The sequence below is a fragment of the Trichosurus vulpecula genome, chromosome 1 (genome assembly GCF_011100635.1).
Source record: "Trichosurus vulpecula isolate mTriVul1 chromosome 1, mTriVul1.pri, whole genome shotgun sequence".
Classification (NCBI taxonomy): Eukaryota; Metazoa; Chordata; class Mammalia; order Diprotodontia; family Phalangeridae; genus Trichosurus; species Trichosurus vulpecula.
This window is the reverse complement of record NC_050573.1, coordinates 9,811,804-9,824,845: the sequence shown is the minus strand read 5'-3', so window position 1 is coordinate 9,824,845 and position 13,042 is coordinate 9,811,804. Positions and strand designations below refer to the sequence as shown.

Genomic DNA, 13,042 nt, shown 5'->3' with positions numbered 1-13,042 from the left:
CTCCCCCTCCCTTTCTCTCCTTCTCCCTAACTCCTCCTCCTCCTCCCGCCCAACGGTCCACCAGCCCCACCCCTCTCCAGCACCGGCCCCGTCCCCTCTGCAGCAAACCCGCGCCCGGCTCCCCCACGGTCCCATTGGCTACGTGGCCTGCCACGTCTCCGAAGAGACCAATGAGGAGCGGCGGCGCGCGACGGCGGCTTGCTATTGGCGGGCTCGGCCCTGGGGGCCCGGTGCGTCTCCCCGGAGGTTCGAGCGCGCTCCGCCTCAGCCTGGCTGGCGGTTTAAAGATGGCGGCGGCGGCGCTCGTGCCCCGCGTTCCCTGACGGACGGACGGACGGACTGACGGGCGGGCGGGCGGCCGGAGGGAACGACGGACTGACGGGCGGGCTGACGAACGGAAGGAGCGAGGCCGCGGCGTCAGCGGGAGCGGAGCGGCTTACGCTCAGGTGGGCGGTGGGAGCGGCGGGAGCGGAGCCCGAGGACGGGGCGGGGAGGGGCGGGAGCGCGAGCGCGAGGGGAACTGAGGGGGGGCCGGGAGGGGGGGGCCGCGCGCTCCGGGATGGGGAGGGAGAGAAAGAGGGGGACAGGGTGGCCGCGGCCCGGGGCCCGCGCCCCTCCCCCACTGCGGGAGCCCGGGGCCAATGAATGGTGGCTCCGCGGGGGGTGGGGGGAACTCCGACCCGCCTAGGGTTTCCTTTGTGGGCCCCCCAACTTCCTTCCCCTGCCCGGGTTCGGATTCCCTCTTCTTCCCCCCAGAACCGTCTCCCCCTTCCGTCCTGCTCCCGTCACCCCCTCCCCCGAGCGTGCTCCCTCCCCTCTGTGCCCTGCCCCCATCGTCCCTCCCTCCCCATCGCCCCCCCAGTCCTGCCCCCATCTCCCCCCTCCCTCTCCGGCCTGCCTTCCTGACCCTCCCCTTTCCTCTCTGCTGCCCCCATCGGCACCCCCTCCCCGCCAGCCTCCGCTACCCCTCCCCCCTCCCGCATTCCCCCTTCTCCCCTCCTCCCTTCCCTTTCTTCGCCAGGACAGACTTAATAAGTGTCCGGTGAATTGATTTGAATTTAAATTAATTTCTCCGGCCCGTTTCCAGCGTGGCCTCCGGGTGGGCGGGAGGCTCCCCGGGCCGGGGCGGGTGGGGGTCGCCGCCGCGAGCCGGGGTTCCGGAGGTCCAGACCGGCCCGGCACCTTTGTCTTCCCTCAGCCCCCCGAAGTTAGGAAGTTGCGGCGGAGAGGCCGGGCTTGGGCACGGCCGGAAGGTTCCGTGACCCAAACTGTGCGGAGGCCGGGCGGAGCCCGATCGGGTCCCGGTGCCAGCCCGGCCCAGACGGGCCGGCGGGAGTGAGCGGGGAGAGACGGGGAACGTCCGGCCCCCTCGTTCCCTGCTGATCAAACTATCATCTGTGAAAACGAGGGGGACCCGGGGTCCTGCGGGGGCTTCTCTGCCCGGACACTAGTGATTCCCCGAGACTACCTTGATCTCCCCCCGGGCTAGCTCCAGTCCGGGCTGAAGTCCCACTTGGTGCTCCAGACTATCTCCTATCCGTCTCTGCCTGCCTTTTGTTCGCCCTGGGCTCCTCTCGGGTCCTCTCTCCCTTAGATCGCCGGCTCCTCCGGGTCTGGCGCCGGCCCCCAGCTCTTTGCCTTGTGCCTGGCGCATCATAGATTCCGAATCCAGGCTTATCGGCTGACCGACCGAACATCCGGCCCTTCTTCAGCCTCTGTCATTCTCTTTATTTTATTCTCTTTCCACGTCGCCTAAGACCAGGGTCCTGGGAGTCTGGATGCCTCCATTCTGCCCTCCTTATTCCGCTTGGCAATGGAGTGAGCAAGCAGCCTCCTCATGCCTCCGTGTCCTCATCTGTAAGATGGTAGGCTAGGTAACAAAAGGAGATACTTGAACACTTTCCCCATAACAGCCCCGTGAAATGTGCTGTGCGCCCATCAGCTCCGTATTTTAGAAGACTTGGGATTCACGTGAAGGCACTTGCCCGTGGTTACACAGCCAGGAAGTGGTGGCACTTTGAGGAGGTCACTGAATGGAGGACAGACTGGACTAGGGAGAAAGTCGAGGCAGCCAGGCTAACAGCAGCTGTTGCGGTGGTCCGGAGATGAGGTGATGTCTGTATTGGCGTTAGAGGAGAGAAGAGGCACATTAGGGGGGATGTTACAAAAGTGAAATTGACAGGCCTTGGCTCCGTGCTGGATATTGGAGTAAGCTGCAGAAGAATTCAGGATGCCTCCTAGATTTGGGAGCCTGAGGGAGTGGAAGGATGATGGAGATGTGAGATTGGGGGTCGGCAAGATAGGCAGACTTGAGAATCCTCAGCATAGAGATGGTACTTAAATCCATGGGAGTTCACAAGATCACCCACTGAAGTGGAAGAGAGAGGGTCCAGGACAGAACCCTGGGGATGCCTGTGCTTAGAAGGCATGAGACGGTGAAGTGTGTTCAGATACTTAGGAGGAGAACTAGGAGAGAGGGGTATCCCAAAAACCTAGAGAGAAGAGAGTATCAGAATGATCAGCAGTGCCACAGGCCGCAGAGAGGTCATGGAGAAGAGGCTGTTGGATTTGGCAACTAAGAGATCATTAGTAACTTTGGAGAGAGTAGTTCCAGTGGAATGATAAGGTTTAGAAGTTGTATTGTAGGAGGTTAAGAAGGGAGTTAGAGGAGAGAAAGCGGAAGCTCCTATTGTAGGCGGCCTTTTGGAGGATTTCAGCCGCAAAGGGCAGAAGAGATAAGGGAGGCCAGGGCTCCTGTCTCCTGATCGTTAAAGCCAGTGTTCTTTTTACATTCTACTTCTCCAGTTGTGTTTGTTTAATGAAATTTCCAGTATTATTTTGTTCTGCTTTATGCACATAAGGTGAAGGATCAGGGTTTTAGCACCAAATCTTGTGTCATTTCCAACTTCTACAAAAGAAATAAAGCCCTTTTTTTTTTCCCTGAGCTCCTTTAATGAAAGCTGTGTCTGTCTAAATTAGGGAAGGCCTGCTGGGATCATTGGTTCTGACATAGGCTAAGCAGGATAAAAAGATCCTTTACCTCTGTGAGACCCTAGTAAAATATAATTTTAAAGTCACCAAAACATAGGTTTGATGTTTGTGGCATTTGGCATTTGTGTTAAGCTGCTGCTTGATTTGGAATGGCCATTTCTACATAGATACCTCTCTGTATTGGGTAGTGACCGATATGTATATAAGCTAGTCTTCCTTATATCTGTAGTGATATGGCTTTGCAAAAGGTTACGTGTTGGCTAAATTATTGAGTCTTGCAGTTTGTATTGCTAGGCTTAGAGAAGATGATATGTGGTTATTGAAGAGAATGGCAGAGGCTATAAAGGAGGGGAGCCTGATCTGTTCATCTGTGGGAAATCTTTGGAAAGGTGTTTCTCATTTAGAGTAACATTCCAAATTACTAATGTGAATGGGGGTATTTTGTATGTGGGGTTTATGTTAATCTAAATCTCACTTTGGTGCTAATGAGGTGCAGCTTTCACAAATTTGTCATTTGGCCCAGGTAGGGGATTCACGTAATTCAAAACTCTTTTGCTTGATTCACATCTCACTTGGAAAAGATCTGTGTGCTGATACAGAATTGCAGCCCCTGAAATAATCTTTTTGAGTTGCCCATGGGGAAAACAGCAATCATTGCCTGCCTGATAGCTAACCTGGCAATAAGCTTCTCCCACACATACTTTCGGTGGGTCGGGAATTACTTGCAAGCAGTAATGTTGAGGGCTTCACTTTGTGTCAGCAATGAGCTTGCCACTGCTTCTCCTGACACTGAGCTGATTCAGAAAGGCTGTTCTTGATCAGATGAAACTGGATCGAGCTGGTTTCCCACTCTGAGTGAGTTCTCTGTCAGTTGAGTGCTGTATTTCTTGCCATACACATGTTTTTCATTCCTCTTGTGTTTTTAATTCTGTGGTTTTAAAGAAAGGCTGTTACTCTGGAAACATGCAGCAGTTACAGCTCTCAGAGCACACTTCTATGACTGTAAGAGATATCACAGCAGCTGTTGGTGGGGGGAAGGCAAACATTACCAGAATCATTCACCTAGCACAGTTGAAAACAAAGAGTGCTAAAAACTGACGTTGTTGTAAAACAACCTGATTCTCGGAAAACCGGTGAAGGACCTTTCTAGGGACTGGGATGGATGTGTATATGTATATGTATCTATATGTATAAGCGTCTCTGCAGTGTGGCTGTGGCATAGGTTTCTTGAAGTTGGAAGAACATCAGGAAGACCAGTGTAAATAACTGCTAACCAAGGGAAAGAAATGTTTGTCTTAGGAAAGACAATACGAAGACTGGAGTACTGATGACTAGAAAAAAGGTAGTTGACCAATAACTGGAAAAAGAGTAATTTTCATTGTGATAAAACTCATTTTTTCATTCAGGGTCGTACCAGAAACCTTTGTCAAAAGAAGTCCAGGTGGGATTGTAAGATCTAGTAATCTTTAGGCTCCCAGGAAGCCTAGAGATCTCGTCCCCATGAAAGGAATGATGACCTCAAAGAAATACGTCCGTGTAATTCCCGAGAAGCAGAGCGTATCCAGGATATTCTGAAAGAGATGGAACAATTTCAACATGACCTGGAACCAAGCCATGTGTTACACTTCTGTAGTACTTACTGTGTTCCAGGAACCATGCTAAGCATTTTTACAAATATTATTTCATTTGATCCTCAGTACTCTTATGAACCCCATTTTACAGAAGAGGAGACTGAAACAGACAGGTTAAGGGACTTGCCCTGGGTCATGTGGGTAATATGGCTGGATTTGAACTCTGGTCTTCCAGACTCCAGGCCCAGTGCTATGTCCTGTGCCACCCAGCTGCCTGCTTAAGAAATTTATCCAGGAGATAGAGACATGTGTTTCATTGGCCTGGAAACTCACCTGATTTGAAACCCATTGAACACATAGGCAACACTTAGGAAAATAATATACCTGTGTTCCAGAAACTGTGCTAAGCCCTGGAGATACAAAGAAAGCAGCAGACACCCGTGGATCTCCCAGCCCAATGGAGGAGGCAACATTCAGACAACCATGGACACAAGCGCCAGACAGGATTGGAGGAAATCCGCAGAGGGAAGGCCCTAGGATTAAAGGGCACTGGGAAAGGGTTCTCAGAGAAGATGAGATTTTAGTTGAGGTTCGGAGGATGGCCAGTGATGCCAGGAGGCCAGGATCACTGTCAGAGGACTGGAAAGGTGGGAGAGGGCCACTCGGAACGCCACAGAGGGAGATTCTGGAGGTGGTAGGGAGCCAGTCTTTTGACAGCTGAGAGAATCATGGCAGGCACACGCCCTGCAGCTACTGCAGTAGTCTAGGCATGAGGTAAAGGCCTGCACCAGGGTGGGGGCAGTGCCAGAGGAAAGAAGGGGGCATATTCAACTGATGTTGGGAAGGTGAAATCAACAGGCTTTGACAATAGATTAGAGATTAGGGGTGAGAGAGCTTGAGGATTCCAGGATGACACCTAATCCCTGGATTACAAACCCAGGTCATGGGGAGGATGTTGGCTAGGATTATCCTGAGGAGTAAGGGAGAAGTTAGGAAGAGGGGAAGGTTTGGGAGGAAAGATGAAGTCAGTCTAGTTTGGGACTTGACAAGTTTAAGGAGTCTATAGGACCTCCAATTTGAAATGGCCAAAAGGCAGTTGGAGGTAGGAGTCAGGAGGTCAGGAAGGAGATTAGGCCTGGACAGGTCAGTTTTGAGAATCACCAGCGTCAAGATAACTAAATCCGTGGAAGTTGATGAGATCACCAAGTGATAATCTAGAGGGAGAACACAATAGGGCCCAAGACCAAGCCTTGGAGGACACTCACGGTGCTAAGGGCGAGACCTGGATGAAAGTGCAGCAGAGGAGACTTGGGAAGAGTAGTCCTTGAGGTGGGAATAGAACCAGGAAGGTGTGGTGAAATGGAAACCTCGAGAGAGCAGAGAGTATCAAGGAGAAGAGGGTGATTACCAGTGAACTGGTCAGGAGCTTGGGATAGAGCAGTTTTGGGTAAATCCAGACTATAGTGAACATCTAATGGAGATGGGCTTTTTGAGGAGTTGAGTTTTAGACGTTTGTAGATATCCACCTTGAGACAATCTTTAGGCATTTTGGAGGTGGAACTCTCAGGGTTAGGACTGAATAGGTAGATCTGAGAACCATCACTGATTGCAGATCACAGCAAAATGAGGTTATTGTTACTCAATTTTTTTTTAAACATAAAAGGCAATCCTTTCAATTAGTTTACTTTGTTCCAGTCTCTTTCTGGTCTCTATTTGAAGCCTCTCCAGGTTGATAGGACCTGCCAGTGTCTGCTTGCAGGATAGGCTTGAAGAACCCAGGGCCACTTTCCTATCATGGTTTGTCCTGGCTCATTAGGTATGGGTTATGAGGCTGTCAGTTACCCAGGCTTCCTTGACCCTGCTCTTCTATCCCTTGTCTTATCCAGATTCCTAGCCTTGCCTCCTTGTACTTCTCTCCCTCAGTTCTTGGCGGTGTGGCTTACCATCTGATCACTCACATGAAACTGGTTTTTCCAAAGTTACCTGTGATGTCTTAACAGCCACTGCAGAGGAATCATGGATTTAAAGTTGGAATCGAATGGCTTATTTTCATTGGCATCCTTTTTCTCTTGACTACCTATTTTTTCTGGATACTGCTGGGTTTTCATGAGCCTGCCCCTATCTTGTTGTATTCCTAAGTATGAGTATCCCCCAAAGTTCTCTCCTAGCCCTTTTCTCTTTTTATGCTTTTTGGCTTGGTGACCTCATCACCTCCCATGGATTCATCTATCTCTTTACCATGGCCCTTAGATTTGTAGACCTAGCTCCTGGGCCTCTACTGAGATCCAGCCTCAAATCACCATTTGCCTATTGGGCATTTCCCTCTGGATGACTGAAGGCATCTCCTACTGACCGTCTCTAAAACAAAATTCATTATCTGTCCAAACTCACTCCTCTTCTGAACTTCCATATTTCTGTAGACTCTGTACTGGAGGTAGCCTAGGAACCTGGGAATCCCAGGATAGCTCCTAGAGCCACCCTCTGGGAAGCAGCAGCACCTGTGGAGATGCATCCTGGAAGGTGCCACTGCCTGCCTCCTCCGCACCCGCCAGGACTGACGATTGAGCTAGGAAAGAAGGTTCTTGGGCCTGGCGCAGGAATGGAGTGACAACCAGGAGTGGATCCAGCTTTCTCAGTGGAGATGCTCCCTCAGGACTGCTGGGCCTTGCCCTCTGACTTGGAGCTGAAGCCTGTGGCCTCCCTAAATTAGTGAGCCCCTTGAGAGCAGGGTAGCACTTTGTACTGACTTGCTGCATTCATTCCAAGCTCAGGCTTATTCTGAACTCCTTTTTCCTTTTCCCCATCAATCCAGTCAGTAGCCAATTCTTATTGATTCTACCTCCTAGCACGCTTGTTCATGCCTTCCTGCCCTGTCTATCCTCCCTTCACACCCACTGCCAAAGGGCTTTCCTAAAGTACCTGTCGATGTCACTCTGCTTGTAACTTCCCCTAGCCTCTAGAATGAAAAATAAACTCCTATTTGGCATGCATAGCCATTTACAGGCTAGTTTGAGCCCGCCTTTCCAGGCTTATCACTTCCCTGCATGCACAAGGTGGAGCCCACCTTGTTGTTCCTTACACATGATGTTCTGGGCCTGGAATGGGCTGCCTCCTCAGCTCCTTCTCTTAGAACCTCTGGCTTCCTTGCAAACTCAGCTGACACTGAAGTACCGCATCCTACAGGAGACCTTTCCTTATTCTCTCCCAGTCTGTTCCTCCCCCCGTTACCTTGCACGTACTTTGTACATATGCTGTATTTATGTGGGTTCACATCTGTCCTGCCCATGAAAGCCCTTTGAGGGCAGAGGCCTATTTGTATCCCAGTGCCCGGCATATAGTAGGTACTTGAAATGCTGTGGCCATAGACTGTACCCCAAGTTCATTGGAAACTGAGTGAGAGAATGGGGCTGGGGCAGCAATATTTCACCTCTGGTTGGCTCTAGAGGAGAGTGCCACCCAAATGAGGCACATCCTTGTTTGGCTGCTCCATGCTTTTGCTGAGCACAGTGATACGAACAGTGGGGAAACACAGAAGGTGTGCTCCCTGCTCTTGAGGGGTTCCCCCTTAAGTGGGGAAGCCAACAAACTCATTCCTTATTCCTGTTTGTAACTCTTTCGAGAAGGGCTCCTTCATAAGTGTCAGATTCTCTCACAGTTCTCTCAAGTTGAACACATTTATTTAGTGGCTGCCGCAGACCACCTCCTTGCTAGGCATTGGTGGGCAGTATGAAGGCTTCTGTAATGATCCAGATGTGAGTCCAAACTCTGGCTTGTATAAAATCTGAGTTTGGTGTGGGCTTACGGCTCTTTTTCTGTGCGCAGGGGAGAGAGCTCATTTTGGCAGTGTAGCGTATGTTCACTCCTGCCTTCAAGCTTGAGGTCCGGCCTGGGAGACGAACGATAGACACATAGTCAATTGAGTTGTAGTTTAAGAGGGATTAAATGCCAGGGACCAATGCAGTCATGAATGAAATGATAAGTGTGCTCATTTTTAAGTCTTCCGGGTGCCATCCTGCTGACCTAGGAAAGAGTCAGTGTGCATTACTTAAACCAAAGGCTTGACTTGGCTTATCAATGATATGAGTCCAAAATTTGTCTTAACCTGGAAAGAATGAATTTTAACCACACCCCCCCCCCCCAGTTGTTTTGTACTGTTATCCCAGGGAAATGTGAAGTATGACTTCTGTGAACTATGACTTGAGACTTTCTGCTGATATCTGCATTAAGCTCCGGGAACATTTTAATGACATATTTTCTCTTTCCTTCTCTAAAGTATTCCAAGGCGTCCTAGAACCAGCGTAGTATAAATCAATTCTGTGCCTTGTGAGTAAGAAACAAAGTCATTATAACTTTGGACTTTGGCTGTAATCTGTGTTCTGGAGAAAGAAGAGGGAGGGCTTTCTAAAAATACTGAACTAACACCAAATGCTGTGAGCGTGTCCATGTGCCCAGAAGAGTGTTAGAAGGTGCGAATAGGCTTCTTAAGAGAACAGCTCGGACAGGGAAGAGGTTAAAACACAAATCCTTTGTCATCGGCAAACAGCAAGTACCTATTGCAATTGTTGGTTGTGTGGCATTCCTTTTGTTAACTATTTCAGCAAATTGGTGACATTTTTTAACAATTTCTTTGCAGGTTGAAAGAAGAAAGGAACTTAAGGACTGAAGACCGGCTACCTCCACCTAAGTCTTCAGCTGTTTAAGCTGAATGCATTGTGATTTCCAATAATTGAGACAGTGATTCTAAAAGCTGTCTACATTAATGAAAAGAACAATGTAGTCAGCTTAGCTAAGTCATCAGTGTTGCCATTGACTCACTTGATGGATTTTTGCATGTTAGGAGAATAGATTGGTATAACTTAAGTTTTTGTTCTTTTAAAGTGGTCATTTTAAGAGTATTTAAGATATGGAGACATTGGAAAGCATAGCTCCTCTCCAACAAGAGTTGACAAGAGAATTGATTGTGGAGAACCACCTTTATCTCCCGCCACTGCCTCCTAGCGAAGAGCCTCCACCACCTCCCCTGCAAACGTCCAGTGACGCAGACGTAATGGACGTTGGCTCTGGTGGTGCTGGACAGTCAGATACCCCCGCTGGGGACATGTACACCCACTTCGGACCCCAGCTTCTCACCAAAGGATCTGCTCCCTACAAAAGCCGCCTCTGCATAGACCCAGACAACTGCGACTTAAGCCCAAGAACAGCTCGTCATGCCCCTTTAGTTCGAAAATTCATCCCTGATCTTAGGTTGCTTAAGGATGTCAAGATTAGCGTAAGCTTTACAGAAAGCTGCAAAAGCAAAGACAGAAAGGTTCTCTATACTGGAGCTGAGCCAGATGATAAGGCCGAGGCAGCTTTTAGTATAAATGATGTCAAAGGAGATTTTCATGTGTGTCCTTTTGATGGTAGTCATGGGAACATAGTAGGAGTAGTGGGTGAAAGTGTAGACAAGAGGGATGAGGAAAATGAGATTGATCAGGAAAAGAGAGTGGAGTATGCAGTGCTGGATGAGTTAGAAGATTTTACTGACAATATGGAAATAGAGGAAGAAACAGGAGGGTTCACAGCTAAAGCAATTTCTCAACGAGATAAAGTGGATGAAGACACCTTGAATTTCTCCTATGAGGTATGTCTAATTACTTTTCTGGCTATTAGAGATATATGGAAAAAAATCATTTAGGGTTTGTAGTTACCTTTCAGAAGCCAATGCTGCAGAGGCAGGCAATCACATTTTCCCTACTCTGCATGATGGAATGATTTCATTTTGGTAAAAGAAAACTGGAGGAAGGATTAAAGTTTTATCAAAACTCTTAGAAAAAGTTGTCACTAATAATTTTTCTTTCTTGGGCCAGTTTAGACAAATAACTGTTTCAGAAGGTGCTGCTGTGGACTGTGCATCTGTGGTGTGTTTAACCAATTTGTGGCTTAAGTGTATAGTGAGAGATTTCATTCAGTTTGTTTTTCAGATGATCTTGAACCATTAAATGGAGATCCAGTGACCATATTTGAAAACTACCCGTTTATTTTTCTCTCATTTTGCTATGGTCTTTTAAGAGTGATGTTACATTTGCCAACGGAATAGTCAATAGTATCTGTTCTTGGGGAGATGATAGCTCTGGGATAGAATGTCTCTGATTGATAGAGTGTTTTGCAGGATGATTTTGACAATGATGTGGATGCGCTCCTAGAAGAGGGTCTTTGTGCCCCCAAAAAGAGGAAAATCGAAGAGAAATATGGAGGGGAGAGCGATCACCTGTCTGATGGAGAAACGACTGTGCAGCCAATGATGACCAAAATAAAGACTGTCCTTAAAAGTAAGCTGTTTCTTAGGTTGAAAATCTCTCTTCTGAAGGTAGCAGAGAGTACTAAATTGGTTGTAATTAGAAATATTCATGGGGTCGTGTTTACGGTGTGCTTTTACTATGTTTAGTCACATTAGACCAAGAAGACTTTTATTTCCAAAATGGTGCTCCAGCTAGGTTGGAAGGAGGATCACAGGCTCCAAGACTGAACGTTGATGGGCCTCAAAGTCCAGCTAGTCCAACTCATTTTATAGGTGAGGAAACAGAATGCCAAGAAGAACATTAAACAGGTCGTAGCAGGAGAAAGATTGGAGCATGGCTTTGTGCTTTTTTCCATTATGCCCTACAGTGCAGAGATGGACTTGAGGCAATCTAGCCTCCTTATTTAGGAGAATAAACTCCACCCTTGGGGAGCTGTTGGAGGCTCCTTAAAGGTCCTTAAAGAAACAAGGCACTTTTTCCTCTAACTGGGATGCTGACTCATAGCAAACAGGCTCGTTAAATACTCTTGGCCATTGCTTTTATGAGGTCTTGAGAGCAGCTACCAAAGTCTGAATTGCAGCCCACAGATGGAAAATGGGTCCAGAAAAAAAGGTTCCTCACATTCATTCCCTGAAAGGAAGTTAAAGCTAGGGAGGATGCAGTTGTATGGGCTGTCAGCTGATGGGTGTGGGGGTGGACTGAAAGGCCAGCTGGAGTGAGAGGTGAATCCTGCCCATGGATCTTAGGGTTCTAGACCTGCCTCTGATTTAGCATATGACCTCAGTGTTAGCTGCCTGATCTGCACAGAGGTTCTCATGGTCACTGGAGTCATCAGGGGATACCAGGCTAGCTAAAAGTGTCTCTTGTCTTGTCCTTTGGCCCCAATTAGGGTTTGTACTTGAAAGCAAGACCCTTTCCCTTATTGGCCTTTTACAGTAAGGCAGGTGATCCTTAAAGTCTCTCTTGCTTACCAGATCCTAGACTTCCTAACCTCATTTTGGAAGCACATCCATATCTTCTTGACCCAAATGACTACGTGTGATGTAAGCATGCAGGAATGACAGCTTAGTTGTTGCAGATAGCTGCAGGTGTGGTTCTTGGGCCTGCGTTACAGTGAGCCTCCATTCAGTGCAGTGGGCTTTTCTTCCCACAGTTATTGTCCTAGTGACAAAGATCATCAGAATGGCACTTTAACTGAAGCTTTCTTAGGAGGTTTTAGATATTTTCTGTGCTTCCGTTCATATCCTTTGCTATGCCAGTGGAACTCTGGCCCATCTGGAAAGGCTTAGCTTTGGTGTCCAGATTTTATATTAGGGCCTGAAAACCTAAGTGATGAATTTTAAGTGATTACAGCAACTCATTCAGCTGTCTCCAGAGGTGTGGAGGGATGCCATCTGTGTAGTAAGTAAAAGGGGTATTTGCACTAAGGAAATCACAGATTCCCCTGCCTGCCCCTACAAGCAGCAAGTTTTAGGGAAACCTTGACCTGGTTCATGCTTTTCCTAGGAACCTCTTCTACTCCTGGTCCTTATACAGAAAGCTATTGGGAGGGATTTGGTTAGCACTTTATTTTTGATTGTCCATGAAAGTAGGCATTTTTTTTTTATCCTAAATTGGTCTTTATAAATCAGTAAATTGAGATGATTTTCAAAATTGTAAGATCAGGAAAAAGTATTATCAGTAAAATACTGCCCTTCATCCTAACTTTGAGGATAAAGTGTGTGTTAATAGCAGAAACATTTGAATGAAAAACATTATGGTTTAGAGCAGCGGTGTTAAACAATTCCCAATTACATTTTAATGTGGTTGGAGTTTTGCCTGAAGATGGGGGCCTGGCTGTGATTCTGACACCTCTGGCTAAGGGCTACAGGGCAAACCAAAAGAATGCTGAGATTGTAGTCAGAAGAGTTCCAGTTCTTTGCTAGATGCTAGCTATATGGCCTCAGTTTATGCCTGTCAATGAAGAGAGTGATGCTTGGGTCACTTATCCTCACTGGTTTGTCAGGTGAACACTTTGTAAACAGGGCGCTCAGAACAGGAAGACCTGTTGTCAAAATCAATAGGTATAGGTTTGGTAACGGAGGGGGGTGGATATTTTTGTTGAGTCTCTATACAAAAATTTTAAAGTTCTTTTTATCAGATTTAATTAAATGAACATTTTCTTAAAAAGATAAGGCTTCGAGTAATTCCAGGATTTTC

The 13,042-nt window shown here is 47.8% G+C and overlaps 1 protein-coding gene across 4 annotated transcripts in view; it reads left to right on the top strand.

The window, feature by feature from the left end:
- Positions 1 to 250: 250 nt before the first annotated feature.
- DGCR8 (DGCR8 microprocessor complex subunit) overlaps positions 251 to 13,042 on the top strand; it is a 34,338-nt gene continuing 21,546 nt past the window's right edge. The window contains exons 1-3 of one of the 4 annotated variants that reach the window (XM_036761941.1): positions 251 to 446; positions 9,196 to 10,185; positions 10,714 to 10,873. In XM_036761941.1, the coding sequence (XP_036617836.1) occupies positions 9,466 to 10,185; positions 10,714 to 10,873 (880 nt within the window). In that variant the 5' untranslated portion in view covers positions 251 to 446; positions 9,196 to 9,465. Of the gene's footprint in view, positions 447 to 9,158; positions 10,186 to 10,713; positions 10,874 to 13,042 lie in introns of those variants that run through there. The other 3 variants (XM_036761964.1, XM_036761957.1, XM_036761948.1) reach the window with 3 other exon arrangements.